The sequence below is a fragment of the Dipodomys merriami genome, unplaced genomic scaffold (genome assembly GCF_024711535.1).
Source record: "Dipodomys merriami isolate MVZ:Mamm:240054 unplaced genomic scaffold, mDipMer1.0.p SCAF_16, whole genome shotgun sequence".
Taxonomy (NCBI): domain Eukaryota; kingdom Metazoa; phylum Chordata; class Mammalia; order Rodentia; family Heteromyidae; genus Dipodomys; species Dipodomys merriami.
Genome location: NW_027202937.1, coordinates 4215226 through 4234347, shown reverse-complemented (window position 1 = coordinate 4234347; position 19122 = coordinate 4215226). Strand labels below are relative to the sequence as shown.

The 19122-nt window shown below is 41.8% G+C and overlaps 1 protein-coding gene across 3 annotated transcripts in view; it reads left to right on the top strand.

Moving 5' to 3' along the window:
* Ubr2 (ubiquitin protein ligase E3 component n-recognin 2) overlaps positions 1-19122 on the top strand; it is a 101109-nt gene that overhangs the window by 3263 nt on the left and 78724 nt on the right. For all 3 annotated transcript variants that reach the window (XM_070023732.1, XM_070023731.1, XM_070023730.1), the window contains exons 2-5: positions 9155-9414; positions 11664-11742; positions 13620-13733; positions 18545-18675. In XM_070023732.1, coding sequence (XP_069879833.1) covers positions 9155-9414; positions 11664-11742; positions 13620-13733; positions 18545-18675 — 584 coding nt within the window. The remainder of the gene's footprint in view (positions 1-9154; positions 9415-11663; positions 11743-13619; positions 13734-18544; positions 18676-19122) is intronic.

The following is a 19122-nucleotide window of genomic DNA, read 5'->3' as shown; positions in this document are numbered from 1 at the left end:
ACCACTGAGCCACCTTCCCAGCCCCCTTTTTTTTTTTTTTTTTCCATTGGTTGTTGGGCCTGAATTTGGCCTGGGCACTGTCCCTCTTCAGCTCAAGGCTAGCATTCTACCACTTGAGCCACAGTGCCACTTTTGGCGTTTTCTGCATATGTGGTACTGAGGAATCAAACTCAGGGCCGCATGCATGCAAGGCAAGCATCTACCACTGAGCCACCTTCCCAACCCTTGATTGGTCATATTTTATGCCACGTTGATTATATTATGTTCCAATGGGTGATCAGCAATCAAGAAGTACATGTAGCTGGGCGCTGGTGGCTCACGCCTGTAATCCTAGCTACTCAGGAGGCTGAGATCTGAGGATTGCGGTTCAAAGCCAGCCCAGGCAGGAGAGACCGTGAGACTCCTATCTCCAATAAAACCACCAGAAAACCGGAAGTGGCGCTGTAGCTCAAGTGGTAGAGCGCTTGCCTTGAGCTGAAGAGCTAAGGGACAACGCCCAGGCCCAGAGTTCAAGCCCCACGACCAACAAAAAAAAAAAAAAAAAGAAGTACATGTACTGGCTTTCCACAGGTATAAAAGAAATGTTTTTGCACAGTTGTAAACCCAGCATTCAGGAGGCTGACGCAGAAGGATTATGTTCTAGAAGCCTGTACTACATATCAAGACACTATTTCAGAAAAAGAAAAAATAGGGGGCTGGGAAGGTGGCTCAGTGGTAGAGCACTTGCCTTGCATGCCTGAGGCCCTGGGTTCGATTCCCCAGCACCACATAAACAAAAAGAAAAAAGCCGGAAGTGGCTCTATGGCTCAAGTGGTAGAGCACTAGCCTTGAGCTGAAGAGCTGAGGGGCAGCGCCCAGGCCCAGAGTTCAGGCCCCACGACCAAACCCCCCCCCCAAAAAAAAAAAAAAAAAAAAAACGTTTTTAGGTAGTTTTATATCTATTTTGGTAATTTTTGGCTTTAAAATTTTTGAGTTTAATAGAGCTAAAACACTGTACAACTCAGTGGTTTTTAGTATATTTATAATGTTGTATAACTTATCACAATCAATTCTAGAACTTCTTGTGTCCTTTAAAAGAAATGGTACATCTAATTGTGATCCCTGTCTATGTTCCCTTAAACTCCCTGACTCTAACCAACTACTAGGTTTTGTTTGGTGGTGGTTGTGGGGTTTGAACTCTGGGCCTGGGGGCTGTCCCTGAGCTTGTCAGCTCAAGACTAGTGCTCTCCCACTTAAGCCATAGCACCACTTCTGGTTTTCTGGTGGTTAATTGGAGATAAGAGTCTCACAGACTTTCTTGCTCAAGCTGGCTTTGAACTGCGATCTTTAGATCTCAGCTTCCTGAGTAGCTAGGATTACAGACATGAGCCTCTGGTGCCCAGCTAATATGTAGTCTTTTGTGGCTGGTTATTTGGCTGTTTTCAAAATTCATCCATTTATCCATATTGTACTTCATTTTTAAATTTTTTTTTTTTTTGGGTCCAGTCGTGGGGCCTAAACTCTGGGCCTGGGCACTGTCCCTCAGCTCTTCAGCTCAAGGCTAGTGCTCTACCACTTGAGCCACAGCGCCACTTCCGGCTTTTTTCTTTTTGCTTATATGGTACTGAGGAATCAAACCCAGGGCCTCATGCATGCAAGGCAAGCGCTCTACCACTGAGCCACCTTCCCAGCTCTAAAAATTTTTTTTGATAAGTGTTAATTCCATTATATGGGTATACCAAGTTTTATACATTCACTAATTGATACTTGAGTTGTATTCATGTCCTTTTTTTTTTTTTTTTTTGCCAGTCCTGGGGCTTGAACTCAAGGCCTGGGCACTGTCCTTGAGCTTTGAGCTTCTTTTGCTCAAGGCTAGCACTATACAGTGCTTTTTCTATGTGGTACTGAGGAATCAAACCCAGGGCTTCATGCATGCTAGGCAAGCACTCTACCACTAAGCCAGATTGCCAGCCTGAGTGTCCATGTCTTGTATATATGAATATTTGTGTACAAATTTTTTTGTGTGCACACTTTTCTCTTGACTATAAACCTAGGAATGGAATTGCTGGGTCATATGTTAATAACTCTTTTGAGGAATTGCCAGACTGTTTTCCAAAGTGGCCGCATCATTTTATGTTCCTAAGCAGTATATGATGTTCCAATTTCTCCACATCCTTGCCAGCACTTGTCTGTGCTTTTGATTAGATGCATTCTGTAGGGTGTGAAGTGCTTTCTTGTGATTTTTATTTGCATTTCCCTCATGATTCATGATGTTATATCTTTTCCTGTGCTTATTGCCCATTTGTGTATCCTCTTTGCTCATTTTTCAGTTACACATTTTGGTTTTTATTGCTGAGTTTTTTAATAATTATTTTGTGGTAAACACTTTATACAACTCTTTTTTTTTTTTTTTTTTGGATCCAGTCATGGGGCCTGAACTCTGGGCCTGGGCGCTGTCCCTCAGCTCTTCAGCTCAAGGCTAGCGCTCTACCACTTGAGCCACAGTGCCACTTCTGGCTTTTTTCTTTTTGCTTATGTGGTACTGAGGAATCAAACCCAGGGCCTCATGCATGCAAGGCAAGCGCTCTACCACTGAGCCACCTTCCCAGCCCTTATACAACTCTTAATATAATTTGCCTAGCATTTTTCTTAATATAGTTCTCTAAACTTGGTTGAACACTACTAAGTGCTATTTTCTGATTAACTTGCATCTTGCTTAGCCTTATTTTAAAGCGAAACAAGTGTAAATAATATAATTTTAATTGGCTATAGAATATTAATTAGATACAGTGATAAAAAGACCAACCTCTAGGATTCTTTCATTTTTGCGTCTATGGTACTTCTTTCTGTCCCAAAGCTTAAATTCAGCATTTGGTAAACAGAAAGCTCCTAGAGACGTTGTCATAACATGTTTACCTCAGTGGAATGAGTTGACAATTTCTTTACTTCCCTTTGGGGGACTAAAAGATAGTAAGTGCACGTTACTCAGGCACTCAGATGTGATCAGTACGGGTGTATGAAATAAGGACAGATGATTATGGGGCCAAACTAGAATCTCAGTAAGTTTTCATGTTGAAAATACTCACACTCAGCATATGTTAGAGCTAATGTGAAAAGCTATATACATTTTTTGAGAGGTATGTGAGTGTTATCCTGAAAGGTAGTCACACATTTTTCTGGCCTTTTATATGAAATATGTAAACTTAATCAGGTTTAAGTTTCTGTAATGGGACCTAAATCTGTGAGATGAAATTTAAGTTTTTTGTTTTTTGGGGGGTCCAGTCGTGGGGCCTGAACTCTGGGCCTGGGCACTGTCCCTCAGCTCTTCAGCTCAAGGCTAGTGCTCTACCACTTGAGCCACAGCGCCACTTCCGGCTTTTTTCTTTTTGCTTATATGGTGCTGAGGAATTGAACCCAGGGCCTCAGGCATGCAAGGCAAGCGCTCTACCACTGAGCCACCTTCCCAGCCCCTTTGCAGGTACTTTGTAAAGGGAGACAATACTTAAAATCTTTGGATTGTCTCCTGGGAAATACTGCTTTTTGTTGTTGTTGTTGCTTTGTTGATTGTGGGGCTTGAAATCTGGACTTGACCCTGAGCACTTCAGCTCAAGGCTAGTGTTCTACCACTTGAGCCACAATGCCACTTCTGGTTTTCTGGTGGTTAATTGGAGATAAGAGACTCACAGACTTTCCTGCCAGGGCTGGCTTTGAACCGTGATTCTCCATCTCAGCCTCCTGAGTAGCTAGGATTACAGGCATGAGCTACCCAAACCCAGCTGAAATGCTGCAGTTTTAGGCAGCATTTTCTAGCTTTCTACTTAAACCAGACACAGAAGTTAGTAATATGTAGAAGATGGTTTCACCTCAAGTATAAAAGTGTACTATTCTCATTTACAAGCTTCTATTCAGTCCCTGAACTTAAATAAAAATTTTAGCTGTGTAGAGAGTTCTTCTCAAACATGGAATTGAACAGGAAGTTTATGCCACCTCATGAATATTTAAATTTAAGATCTACATGTTAGTTTTAGAAGGAAGTACGTCAGCTGAAGATTGTAGTAACAGGATGAAGAACTACTGACTTTGACCTCTGGTCTTGACATCACTTGAACACAGGTTTTCTTTAAAACAAGGATGTGATTGGACTTTAGATAACCCATAAATAAACAATAGATGTATGAGTTGTTTTGTAGTTCAGTTAACTTCATTTCAGAAGTAGGTCATTTATTTTGCATTTTCTTTCTTTCTTTCTCTTTCTTTCTTTCTCTTTCTTTCTCTTTTCTTTCTCTCTCTTCTCTCTTTCTCTCTCTCTTTCTCTCTCTCTTTCTCTCTCTCTTTCTCTCTCTCTCTCTTTCTCTCTCTCTTTCTCTCTCTCTTTCTCTCTCTCTCTCTCTTTCTCTCTCTCTCTCTCTCTTTCTCTCTCTCTTTCTCTCTCTCTTTCTCTCTCTCTTTCTTTCTCTCTTTCTTTCTCTCTTTCTCTCTCTCTTTCTCTCTCTCTTTCTCTCTCTCTTTCTCTCTCTCTTTCTCTCTTTCTTTCTTTCTCTTTCTTTCTCTCTCTCTTTCTCTCTCTTTCTCTCTCTCTCTTTCTCTCTCTCTTTCTCTCTCTCTTTCTCTCTCTCTTTCTTTCTCTCTTCTCTTTCTTCTCTCTCTCTTCTCTCTCTCTTTCTCTCTCTCTTTCTCTCTCTCTTTCTCTCTCTCTTTCTCTCTCTCTTCTCTCTCTCTCTCTCTTTCTCTCTCTCTTTCTCTCTCTCTTTCTCTCTCTCTTTCTCTCTCTCTTTCTTTCTCTCTTTCTTTCTCTCTTTCTTCTCTCTCTTTCTTTCTCTCTCTTTCTTTCTCTCTTTCTTTCTCTCTCTTTCTTTCTCTCTTTCTTTCTTTCTTTCTTTCTTTCTTTCTTTCTTTCTTTCTTTCTTTCTTTCTTTCTTTCTTTCTGGTTCTAGGCCTTGAACTCTGAGCCTGAGCTCTTCAGCTCAAGGCAAGCGCTCTACTACTTGAGCCACAGTGCCACTTCCAGTTTTCTGCTGAGTAGCTAGGATTACAGGCCTGAGCCACCGGCACCAGGCTTTATTTTACATTTTCTGATTTCAGATTTTTTCCTCTGCTGAGAGGCAGGATAACTTGTAAGTTACACAAAACATATAGAAAAATAAAACCTAGGCACTGTTGGCAGAGGAGTCAGGGATAAATGGCAGAGTGAAAGGAAAGACTTAAGGAAATGGCATGAAGGCTGACTTATCTTACGATATGGTTAGTTTTTAGAGACTGATATGAGATCCATGCTGCAGGCCTGGGTTTCCTTTTTTCTGCTCTCATGTAAGCCATATGGAAGAGCTTTCTGGGAAGTCAGTATTATGTGACAGTAGTCATTCACTTGCCACTTTTACTAAATGCTTACTGAAGCCTAGTTTTAAAGCTAGGGGAATGCGGAGGACTGAGAAAACATTTTGTAGGAAATGAAACAAATTGAGAGCTGATAAATAATTAGAAAATAGCTTTGCAAAGCAGAGAGAATTGTCAGACAGGGCAGGTGAAGACTGAATATAGGATGAAGACTGAGGACTTTGTAAGCCATGGCAGTAGACTTGACATGCTTAAGTGCAGTGGAAAACTGACATAATCCACTTAGTCTTTTACAAAAATTATCCTGGTGAGGTTAGAAAACAAAGTGCAGAGCAGGGTGAGGTGGCTTACACTTATAATACTAGCTCATGGGGAGGCTGAGTTTGGGAGGATTGCACATTAAGGCCAACTCAGGCACAAAATGTCCTTAATAAAAGTCTGGGCATAGTAGTGTTTGCTTGTATCCCATCCATGTGGAAGCATAACTAGGACCATTCAGTTCAGGCCTGATTAGTATAATTTTTTATTTATTTATTTTGTCATTCGTGAGCCTGAACTCAGCTCAAGGCTAGCGCTCTACCACTTGAGCCACAGTACCACTTCCAGCTTTTTCTGCTTATGTGGTGTTGAGGAATCGAACCCAGCGCCTCATGCATGCAAGGCAAGCACTCTACCACTGAGCAACCTTCCCAGCCCTGATTAGTCCAATTTGAGACTCTGTTTGCAATAGCAAAAGGCTGGGACGTGGCTCAAGTGTGTCAAGCACTTGCCTTGCCTAGCAAGTGGTGTGAGATCCTGAGTTCAATCCCAAGTACTAAAGAAAAACCAACAAAACCAGATTGCAGAGAGGCAACTAGTGGGGGTCCCAATTAGGACTTTATTGGATTACTAGTGATGAGGGTGAAATTTGGACCAGGTTAGTGTAGGTTACAGCTTCAGAGAAAGAAATGGATAGCTTCAGAGAAAGAAATGGATAGCTTCAGCCGGGTGCTGGTGGCTTACACCTGTAATCCTAGCTACTCAGGAGGCTGAGATCTGAGGATCGAGGTTCAGAGCCAGCCGGGGCAAAAAAGTCCGTGAGACTCTTATTTCCAATAAACCACTAGAAAACCAGAAGTGGCACTGTGGCTCAAGTGGTAGAGCGCTCACCTTGAGCTGAAGAGCTGAGGGATAGTGCCCAAGCCCAGAGTTCAAGCCACATGACCGACCAAAAAAAAGAAATGGATAGCTTCAAGAATTATTTAGAAGTCTTTTTTGCCAGTCCTGGAGCTTGAATTCAAGGCCTGGGCACTGTCCTTGAGCTTCTTTTGCTCAAAGCTGGCACTACTGGGTTGGGAAGGTGGCTCAGTGGTCGATCCCTTGCCTTGCATGCCTGAGGCCCTGGGTTTGATTCCTCAGCACCACATAAGCAAAAAAAAAAAAAAAAAAACAGAAGTGGTGCTGTGGCTCAAGTGGTAGAGCGCTAGCCTTGAGCTAAAGAGCTGAGGGACAGCGCCCATGCCCAGAGTTCAGGCCCCACGATTGGACCCCCCCCCCAAAAAAAAAAAAAAAAAGCTATCACTACTACTTGAGCCACAGCACCACTTCCAGCCTTTTCTGTGTATGTGGTACTGAGGTATTGAACCCAGGGCTTCATGCATGCTAGGCAAGCACTCTATCACTAAGCCACATTCCCAGCTCTTTTTAGAAGTCTTAACAAGACATGATGGATTGGATATGGGGTGATGAAGAAGGAAGATTTCTAGGGCTTTCTGGTTGGATGTCTAGACAGATGCTAAAATAGGGAAATAGGATGAATAACAACAGATTTTAGTGGGGGAGGGGAAACCATGATTTGAACTTTGAGTGTATTGATTGGTGCCTGTGAGATATCTTAAGTATACAGGTAATTAAATGCCAAAGTTTGAGGGAACAGAAATGTACCTTTTTGTTTGCTCTTTAGTGGGGAGAGCAAAGGTGAAAGGGCTTGGTCGGGGGAGAAACAAGGTATATCTGATAGGACAGATCTGTGGGCCATATTTGTTCGTGTGTGCACCTGTGTTTGTATATGTGTGTATGTACAGTCACTGAGAAATACCTCTATATTGGCTAATAATGTTCACTTTCTACTTTTATAGGCAAAGTTGCATGAGAATCTCTATCACAAGCAGAGTAACATTTGACCATAGCATTAAGAGAGAAGTCAAATGAGCTTATGTCTATATAAAGCTAATGTCTATATAAAGATAACTTTTTTGGCTGGGCACTGTGGCTCAGAGTTGAAGAGTACTAGCCTTGAGCAAAAAAGCTCAGGGACAGCGCCCAGGCCGTAAGTTCAATCCCCACGACTGGTAGTGGAGCATGAACTCAGGACCTGGGGGCTGTCATTGGCTTTCGCGATAGAGGCTGGGATGCTGCCACTTTTGTCACAGCTCCACTTTTGGCTTTTTTGGTCACTCTCACAGACTTTCCTGCTATGCTGGCTTTGAATTTCAGTTCTCAGACTCCTCTGTGGCTAAGACAATAGGCGTGAGCCATTGGGGCCCAGCTATAAGGATCTCTCTCTCTCCTCTCTCTCTCTCTCTCTCTCTCTCTCTCTCTCTCTCTCTCTCTCTCTCTCTCTCTCTCTCTCTCTCCTTTGCTCAAGTGCTCTAGCACTTTGAGGCACAGTGCCATATCTGGTTTTTTTGAGTGGTTAATTTGGAGCTAAGAGTCTCAAAGGGTCTTTTCTGCATTGGCTGGTTTCAAACCGAGATCCTCAGTCCTCAAGCCTCCTGAGTAGCTAAGGATTACAAGTGTGAACCACCAGTCCTGGACTTTCTTTGTTGTTTCTGATTTTTATTTTTATGCCAGTACTGGGCTTAAACTCAGGGTCTGAGTACTGTCCTTGAGTTCTTTTTGCTCACGGCTAATACTCTGCCACTTGAGCCATAGCTTCACTTCCAGGTTTAATTGGAGCTAAGAGTCTCATAGACTTTGGGCACTGGTGGCTCACTCCTGTAATCCTAGCTACTTAAAAGGCTGGGATCTGAGGAGTGCAGTCTGAAGCCAGCCCAGGAGGGAAAGTTTGTGAGACTTGTACCTTCCATAAACACCCAAAAGACTTGAAAATAGAGTTATGGCTCAATGGTAGAGTGCTAGCCTTGAATGAAAAAAGCTCAGGGGCAGCATCCAGGTGCTCGGCTCAGGTCCCAGTACCAGCATAAAAAAAAAAAAAAGAGTCTCAAAATTTCCTGCCCAGGCTGACTTTGAACCTCTTATCGTCAGATCTCAGCCTCTTGAGTAGCTAGGATTACCAGTGTACACTACCTGTACCCAGCTCTTGTGGTTATTTTTTCCTACTGTTCTAGAAGGTTGCTTTAAGAGTCATTTTGCAGAGAGCTTGTTACATTTTAATTTTATCCACACTTTAAAGTAGAATTGAAAATTTTTACTTTTATACTTAACCACCAAATATTTGGCATTTGAATAGCTTCTGATATACAATGATGTTATAAACAAAATCAATGTTCGTTCCTTCCTTCCTTCCTTTCTTTTTTGTCGGTCGGTCATGGGGCTTGAACTCTGGGCCTCAGCTCTTCAGCTCAAGGCTAGTGCTCTACCACTAGAACCACAGAGTCACCTCTGGTTTTCTGGTAAAAAAAAAAAAGAGTCTCAAAATTTCCTGCCCAGGCTGGCTTTGAACTATGATCCTCAGATCTCAGCCTCCTGAGTAGCTAGGATGACAGGCGTGAGCCACCAGCGCCCAGCACAAAATATTTCCTATTTATCATTATTTTTAGACCTAAAAGAAAGTTGGACATAACAATTTATTGACATTGCTTAAAACCATCTTTTCTGTCTCTCTTTTTTTTTTTTAAAGAAATGGCTGCAAGCAAGTGACCTCACTAAAGAAATCTATCAGCATTTAGCACACTATGTACCCAAAATCTACTGCAGGGGGCCCAACCCACTTCCCCAGAAAGAAGATATGCTGGCACAACATGTTTTGTTGGGACCAATGGAATGGTACCTTTGTGGTGAAGATCCTGCATTTGCATTTCCAAAATTTGAACAAGCAAACAAACCTTCTCATCTTTGTGGTCGCGTGTTTAAAGTAGGAGAACCTACATACTCTTGCAGGTATGCTATCATATTTTCTAAAAACTTTTTCCTTGACTTCTAATTTTGTTTTTAATCTGAAAACTTAAAACTTTGTTTTATTTGTGAAATAGAAATCAACATTTAAATAAGTTCTTACCACAGATACCTACTGTTTAACAAATAAATGTGGTTTTTGTTTTGTTTTGTTTTTGTTTTGTTTTTGAGCCAGGTCATGGGGCCTGAACTCTGGGCCTGGGCGCTGTCCTTCAGCTCTTCAGCTCTACCACTTGACCCACAGCACCACTTCCGGCTTTTTTTTCTTTTTGCTTATGTGGTGCTGAGGAATCCAACCCAGGGCCTCATGCATGCAAGGCAAGCGCTCTACCACTGAACCACTTTCCCAGCCCCTAAATGTGTTTGTTTTTTTTTTAAGTTGTTTTTCTTTTTGGTTGGTTGTGGGGCTTGAACTCTGAGCTCTTCAGCTCAAGGCTGGCGCTCTCCCTCTTGATCCACATTGCCACTTCCAGCTTTTTCTCTTTATGTGATGCTGAGGAATCGAACCCAGGGCCTCATGAAAGGGAAGCAAGCACTTTACCACGGAGCCACCTTCCCAACCTCACAAATAATTGTTAAGTGAACATTTGTGGAATGATTTTTCCAGATGAAGAATTGGTTTGTCATCAGCATTCCAGACCCTGTTGTATGCTTTCTTCCTCTCCCATAATGAGCTGCCAGCTTGAGCTCACAGTGCTCACCTCCTTGCCATCCTTAATGTTCTTCAGTTACAATGATGCTTTTGATCAAATGGCCCACATTTGGCTAGTAGGGGTCTGTCATACTAGCTTCTTAGTGCTTTTCATTAGCTTTGGGTGCTTCTTCCCTTGCTGGTATAATGCAGATATCCACAGCTATCTTTGTAATTGTACTTGCTCAACCCACATGTATAGTCATCATTTCTCTAAGGAGTTTTCTCTTCGTTGAGAATGATAATTAGAATTAAGGTCTGGATGCTACCTGTACTTATTACTACTAGGAAGACTTAACTTTGTTTAAAAAAAAAAATCTTCTTAGGTGATAATTGCATATAGAAGAGAGGAGATTTGTTAAGTGCCATGTCCCCTTTTTGGTTCTCCATTCTTATTTCCCAGAACTAAACAAAGGGGAATATATTACATATACTGGAGTAAATTTTCTTTTTCTCTATTTAGCAAGAGTTTGTCATCTTTCCTTTCAGTTTAGCTAGCTAATATCCCATTGTGTGATTCTACTATTGGTAAGAGGAATTGTTTGTTTATGCTTGTCCTGGGGTTTCAACTCAAAGCCTGGGAACTGTCCCTAAGGTTTTCTGCTCAAGGCTAGCACTCTACCACTTGAGCCACATCTTGCTTCTGCCTTTATTTTGGGTAATTAGAAATAAGAGTTTAACAGACTTTCCTACCAAGATTGGCTGTGAACCAAGAATCTCAGATCTCAGCTTCCTGAGTAGCTAAGGTTACAGGCATGAATTGTTGGCACCCAGCTGCATTAATTATGGTGTATAGTTATGGTGGCTCACACCTGTAATCCAATTAACCAGCAAAAATCTGAAAGTAGACTTGTATGTGGCTCAAGTGGCAGAGTATCAGGCTTGAGCAAAACAGCTAAAGGAAAGCACCCAGGCATTGAGTTCCAACTCTAGTATTGGCACTAAAACAAAAGAACATTTTTTTTTTTTTGCCGGTCATGGGACCTGAACTCTGGGCCTGGGCGCTGTCCCTCAGCTCTTCAGCTCAAGGCTAGCGCTCTACCACTAGAGCCACAGCGCCACTTCCGGCTTTTTCTGCTTATGTGGTGCTGAGGAATCTAACCCAGGGCCTCATGCATGCGAGGCAAACACTCTAGCACTGAGCCACCTTCCCAGCCCCAAAAGAACATTTTTTAATGTAAAATTTAAAGTAAGATAATTTGGTTAAAGCCTCTGGGTATTCCTGGTAGTCTTTTACTTTTTATTTTTTATTTAGCATGGTGAAACACTTAAATCTAGGCTGCTTTTGTGTGCTATTACCAGAATCCCTTTGTGTGTATTACTGATGTTTAGAGCTATAGTAGATCTAATTGAACTTCATAATTTACAGATAAGGAAGCTGAAGCCCAATTGTTCCAGCACTGTCCTTTTATTTCTTTTAAATAATACCTCTATTCTAGCACTTCTAGGATGGGTTCTAAACTGATGTGTTCTAAACTGAAATATTCTGTTGTGAAATAATATTATCTTACAACACTTTGATTTTTTTTCTTTAACTTTACAGAGATTGTGCAGTTGATCCAACTTGTGTTTTATGCATGGAGTGCTTTTTGGGAAGCATTCACAGAGATCATCGATACAGGGTTAGTAACATCCAAATAACAGCTGTTATTGAATTTTATACTAGAGTCTTCTTTCTTTTTAAAACCCAAGGATTGAACAAAAAATAGAGGGAGAATGATTGTAGAAGAAATGTGTACTTTGCAAAATGTAGCACAGTGGATGGATGCTGCCCTTGCAATCACAAGGCCCTAGGTTCCATTCTCAGTACCATGACAGAGGCATGCAATACAATTAAGAGAGGGCCCAGATCCAGCATATGAAACAGATCGGCATATAAAACAGATTAAAGCTGTCCTGTTTCTGCTACTGGAACTTGAAGATAGAACACGAAGCTTCAGAAGTTAGGGAACAATTATTTGTTGGAACTCTCTACAGTGATCATAAAATGATAGAGGAGGATTATTCCTATGTTGCTTATAATTCAGGAGTCCTGCTGGATCAGCCCCCTCCCCCCCCCCTTTTTTTTTTTGTTAGTTGGGAGCCTGAACTCTGGGCCTGGGTGCAGTTCTTCAGCTCTTTAGCTCAAGGCTAGCACTCTACCACTTGAGCCACAGTGCCACTTCTGGCTTTTTCTGCTTATGTGGTAAGGAATCGAACCCAGGGTCTCATGCATACAAGGCAAGCACTCTACCACTGAGCCACCTTCCCAGCCCCTCCCATTTATTTTTTATCCATCCTACCCAAATACTGATGATAATGAAGTAAAACATACAGTTGAGCCTCTTATATTCTCATATGTCTCTTTATTCTCATAAAATGCTAAGAGATTCTGTTTCTTTTAAACTGCTTTACCTATCACTTGGTAACTAGAACAAGCACATAAGCCCTAGGGTGGCATTGTCATTTTTTCAGATGGCTGCTTACCCATCTTTCGTGGCATATACCTGCAACCCTTGGGAATAATCAAAATTTATAGGATCATATTAATACACTGTGATGCAAAGTGCATGAAATATTTTTTGGTAGAATATAGTAAGACTTTTTCTAAAAATTGTTGTATCTTATTCCCATAATTAAACTCTTCCTCATGGTACTTTAAGAAAAGCAGCTGGGGAAGCCGGGCGCTGGTGGCTCACGCCTGTAATCCTAGCTACTCAGGAGGCTGAGATCTGAGGATCGCGGTTCAAAGCCAGCCCGGGCAGGAAAGACCGTGAGACTCCTATCTCCAATAAAACCACCAGAAAACCGGAAGTGGCGCTGTAGCTCAAGTGGTAGAGCGCTCGCCTTGAGCTGAAGAGCTGGGCCTGGGAGCTGTCCCTCAGCTCTTCAGCTCAAGGCTAGAGCTCTACCACTTGAGCCACAGCACCACTTCCAGCTTTTTTCTTTTTGCTTATGTGGTGCTGAGGAATCAAACCCAGGGCCTCAGGCATGCAAGGCAAGCGCTCTACCACTGAGCCATCTTCCCAGCCCCATCCACTTTTATATTTCTTGAGCCCCTGTTACTTATTCTTATAAAGAGTAGATTTTTAGAGTTTGATAAGAAGAAAAAAGCATTTCTTTGAATCAGTTATTTTCTATTATAATATCACTACCTGGTAACATACACAGCAACATTATATCAATTTAGCAAAAACCCACCAGGAAAACCCTGTGGCCTTCATGATCTTTCCTAATTCAGGAAACATGGCATTTTTAAAATAGCTGTAGTTTATTCAACACTTCAAACTTACTCATTTTGAAATTACTTGCATTTCAAAATAAACATTATAATCAGCCTACAGACTTACATTAAATAAACTTTAAAACACTGTGAGGTTTGACATTTTAATTTTTTTCCTCCAGAGAAATGAAATATGTAAGGAGCATTATTTCCTTGGGCCTGATACTCTTATTATTTACTATCTGATAGCCTTCAGTAAATGGTTATTGATAAGTTCCTTTATAATTTTTTTTCAAGATGACAACATCAGGAGGTGGAGGCTTCTGTGACTGTGGTGATACGGAAGCCTGGAAGGAGGGCGCTTTTTGTCAAAAGCATGAAACACACACTTCTGAAATTGAGGAAGAAGAGGTAAGAAGGTTTACACAAAGTTGTTTCTTTTTTTTTTTTTTTTTGTCGGTCGTGGGGCTTGAACTCTGGGCCTGGGCACTGACCCTCAGCTCTTCAGCTCAAGGCGAGCGCTCTACCACTTGAGCTACAGCGCCACTTCCGGTTTTCTGGTGGTTTATTGGAGATAGGAGTCTCACGGTCTCTCCTGCCCGGGCTGGCTTTGAACCGCGATCCTCAGATCTCAGCCTCCTGAGTAGCTAGGATTACAGGCGTGAGCCACCAGCGCCCGGCACAAAGTTGTTTCTTAAGGAAGTACTAAATGTTTAATGTAAGGCACAGATGAGCACACAGTGTTGCTACTGCTGACAGTGATCGAGTATACTTTACAAATTCTAGAAAGTCTGATTTCATTTTTGTCTGGTTTAATTTTGTTTTAACCTCATATGAGGGATTTTTCAAGTACTAATTTATTATTGAAAGGATTGTTTTTCCTGATTGTGTAGACTAGGTTAGTGTTTGCATATTTATGTTATGAATAAAACTAACGAATTAGTTGCCAATACTAATCATTGCCTCCTAGTGATGGAACCAAGTGTAGAGATAGTTCAGTGAACGTTATCTCACACCGGATGGAAATGTGGTTTCCTTTTTTGTGTGTTTTTTTTGTGTGTGTGCGTGCGCACACACACACGCCTACATGCACACTTGTAGAGTATGTGTACATAACTGGCACTTGGGTTTGAACTCAGGACCTCACTCTACCACTTAAGGTGTGCCTCCATTTCGTTTTGTTGGTTAAATGGAGATAAGTCTCAGATTTGTCAGCGTTGGCTGACTTTGAACCTCAGTCCTCAGATCTCAGCTGTTGAAAGAGTATATCCTCCAGGTACTTGACAGTTTATGAAACCTCTGAATTCTGCCATTTCAGAGTTCCATGAAGAGACATGAAATCTTCCAGGAAAAGTCTATAAAGTATTGAGAGGGACTGGGAAAGTGGCTCAGTGGTAGAGTGCTTGCCTTGCATACATGAGGCCCTGGGTTCAATTCTTCAGCACTGCATAAGCAGAAAAAGCCGGAAATGGTGGTGTGGCTCAGGTGGTAGAGCACTAGCCTTGAACTGAAGAACTCAGGGACAGCACCCAGGCCCAGAGCTCAGGCCCCACAAAAAAAAAAGTATTAAGAGATAGCAAACAGGGCTGGGAAGGTGGCTCAGTGGTAGAGCGCTTGCCTTGCATGCCTGAGGCCCTGGGTTCGATTCCTCAGCACCACATAAGCAAAAAGAAAAAAGCTGGAAGTGGCGCTGTGGCTCAAGTGGTAGAGCGCTAGCCTTGAGCTGAAGAGCTGAGCTCAGGACAGCGCTCAGGCCCAGAGTTCAGGCCCCACGACCGGACCCAAAAAAAAAAGAGATAGCAAACATACTTTCATTTTTTCCAACCTACTTGTGTTCTCTTAGAACGTAAGTGCCTTAGATTTTCCTAACATTACATTTACTATAATAAATGAGTAGATTTTGTTCAAACCTCCCATCTCTTCACTACAGGAATAATTCTTTATAATCTTAAGTTATGGATTTTTCAAAAAGTTAAAATGTTTAGGTAGGGCTTGAGGTTATGACTCAGTGGTTAAGTGTATGATTAGCATGCCTGAGGCCCTAGCCAAGCCCCAACACATGCACACACACTATTCTATACTATACTGCTCTAGTAGCACTGCTGTAGCAGCAAAAATGACCATTTTGCCAGGTACCAGTGGCTCACACTTGGAATCTAGCTACTCTGTTGACTGAGATTTGAGGATTGTGTTTCAAAGCCAGCCCAGGCAGGAAAGTAATAAACTACTGAGAAAAAACTGGAAGTGGTGTTGTAGCTCAAGGGTAGAGAGCTGGTTTTTGAGCACAAAATGGCTCAGGGACAGTGCTCAGGCCCTGAGTTTGAGCCTCAAGACAGCTAAATAAATAAATAAAATGACCAGTTTGTGATTGTCCAGTATGCTGTATTTGTTTTGTTTTGTTTTTTTTTGGTCTGGTTGTGGGGCCTGAACTCTGGGCCTGGGTGCTGTCCCTCAGCTCTTCAGCTCAAGGCTAGCGCTCTACCACTTGAGCCACAGCGCCACTTCCGGCTTTTTTTTTCCTGCTTATGTGGTGCTGAGGAATCGAACCCAGGGCCTCATGCATGCAAGGCAAGTGCTCTACCACTGAGCCAACTTTCCAGCCTGCTGTATTTGTTTTTATTATTCTTTAGAGATAAGGTCTTGGTATCAGGGTGACCTTAAACTCAGGATCCTGCTGAGTACAAGAATTATATACACCACCACACCTGGTATTAGGATGAACTTTTTTATTTTAATTAATTACATCTAGAATATTCAGTAGAAAGGAAACATCTGTCAGGCCAAGGGATTGTGTAGTTTTGACCCTGTAGTTTAGAATTCTCAAGAATTGTAGTTATTTCTTTTTGTCCAGACCATTAAGTTTCTATAAATCTTTTAGTTCTTTAGTCTCTGGATGCTTTGAATTATGGGATGTAATTTAAGAAATGAATTGATTATTTGGTGAGGCTATATTGCTGAGTTATAGTTTTCAATTTTGTTTTGGTGTAGTTTGAGTTACTATTACTACTTTTTTTTTGCACTAGTCCTATGTCTTGAACTCAATGTGCTGTCCATGAGCTTTTTATTTTTTTGGGGGGGGGGTCCGGTCATGGGGTCTGAACTCTGGGCCTGGACGCTGTCCCTCAGCTCTTCAGCTCAAGGCTAGTGCTCTACCACTTGAGCCACAGTGCCATTTCTGGCTTATTTTTCCCTGCTTATATGGCGCTAAGGAATCAAACCCAGGGCCTCATGCATGCAAGGCAAGCACTCTACCACTGAGCTAATTTCCCAGCCCCGTCCATGAGCTTTTTCGCTCAAGCTAACACTCTTACCACTTGGGCCACAGCTCTACTTCCAGCTTTTTGCTGGTTAATTGGAGATAAGAGTCTCAAGGACTTTCCTGCTTGGGCTGGCTTCAAACCACTATCCTTAGATTTCAGCCTCCTGAGTAGCTAGGAATACAGGCATGAGCCACTGGCATGTGGCTTTTATGTAATTATTAAGGAGGCACTACTGGTTATTTCTGAGCACAGCTGGTTTCACCATGTTGATGACTTCACACCGCTAGGATAAATAATAGCCTGTATGAGAAGAATTTATAGGAAAAAGGTGCTATAATAATTTGAGTTTGGTTTTGCCTGAGGAAAGTAAACCAGCCTTTATGGCCTACATTCCTTGACTTTAGAAGTGTGTCCCTTTTTTGTTGTTGTTGTTCGTCATAGAGCTTGAACAGCTTGGACTCTGTTGCTGACTCTTTTGCTCAAGGCTCTACTTCCTGTTTCTGATGGTAAATTGGAGATAGGAATCTCACAGACTTTTCCTGCCTGGGCTGGCTTTGAACTATGATCCTCAGCTCTTAGCCTCCTGAGTAGCTAGGATTATAGGTGTGAGCCACTGGTGCCTTTTTATTCCACCTTTCCATTTGTTTCCCCTAGGTTGCAAGAACACGCAAAATGGAAAGGATGGGGGAGAATGACAAAAGGGATGACATTGAATTGATCAAGATGTATTCATAAACTTATGTGTTTAATAGCAACTCCTTTGTGCAACTGCTTAAGATAATGAAATAAAAAAAATTTTAAGGAAGTGCTAACTACTGTTCCCATAATGTTGGCCCATAACTGCTTTCCTAGTTTGAGAAATAAAAGCTAGCTAGTTAGTTAAATAAATACAGTGCCTAGGCTTAAAGCATTTATATTAAAAGCTATATAAAATGGCTTTGTAACTTTGACTGAAAGATAAAGTGTAAATGTACATTTAAATATTTCCATTTTTGCATTTAGGGCTTTGTTTACTATTTTGTCGCTTGTGCAAAGTTCCCCATTAACATACATGAGCATTTTATTCTGCTGAGCGACAGTGAATGCATGAGTGGCTCTTATAATGTGACTTCTCTTTGAAACTGCCAAAATGACATAATCCCATAAAACTAAATATTGCTTTTGGAAAATATATTTTTTGGGGGGGGAATCCGGTCATGGGCCTGAACTCGGCCTGGGCGCTGACCCTCAGCTCTTCAGCTCAAGGCTAGCGCTCTACCACTTGAGCCACAGCGCCACTTCCAGCTTTTTTCTTTTTGCTTATGTGGTGCTGAGGAATCGAACCCAGGGCCTCATGCATGCAAGGCAAGCGCTCTACCACTGAGCCACCTTCCCAGCCCCTGGAAAATATTTTTTGTTTGTTTAACCTACAGATGTGGGATTAGAATATAAAGCTAGAAAAATAGTTTGGTGATAGATTTTATAGATCATGAAATACTATTCTAAAATTGTTTGATTTATTCATTAGATGTTTGTGTGCCATTGACTATTTTAATTCAGTTGATTCAAAATTGAAGTTTTGGGCTGAGAAGGTGGCTTAGCAGTAGAGTGCTTGCCTTGCATGCATGAGGCCCTGGGTTCAATTCCTCAGCACCACATAAACAGAAAAGGCCAGAAGTGGTACTGTGGCTCAAGTGGTAGAGTGCTAGCCTTGAGCTGAAGAGTTCAGGGACAGCACTCAGGCCTAGAATTCAAGCCCCATGACCAACCACCTCCCCCCCCTCCAAAAAAAAAAATTAAAGTTTTTCTGAACAAAGTGTTTTAGTAAGTTTCATTCAGAAGGTGTTGAATAATGGCTTAAATTGAAAATTGAAGCTGAGAGACTGTCCTCTATTAAGTGCTTTCAGAGGACTGGGTAGAATGAGAAATTTAAAAATTATTATGTATTTAACAAGATTTCATTCTTGTTTTTCTATCGTTTAGGATCCTCTTGTACACTTATCAGAAGATGTGATAGCAAGAACTTACAATATCTTTGCTATTGTGTTTCGGTATGCAGTAGACATATTAACCTGGGAAAAAGAAAATGAATTGCCTGCAGATTTAGAGATGGTGTAAGTATAGATAATGTATTCTTTAGGTGTATGGAATGCCTCTTAACTTTTAACTTTCAAAAAGCTAGAAATTGCACATGTTCATGGTATTTAGCAGAACGATAACTTAGATATTATAGTTTTTAAGTAAGTATAAGCCACTTAATTAGTTAAAGTTGCTCTTAATTGGATGGTTTGTCACTCCATGTGGGGCTTTTTGGTGGTTATTTGTAGTTAAGAGTCTTACACACGCCGGGCGCTGGTGGCTCACGCCTGTAATCCTAGCTACTCAGGAGGCTGAGATCTGAGGATCGCGGTTCAAAGCCAGCCCGGGCAGGAGAGACCGTGAGACTCCTATCTCCAATAAACCACCAGAAAACCGGAAGTGGCGCTGTAGCTCAAGTGGTAGAGCGCTCGCCTTGAGCTGAAGAGCTGAGGGACAGCGCCCAGGCCCAGAGTTCAAACCCC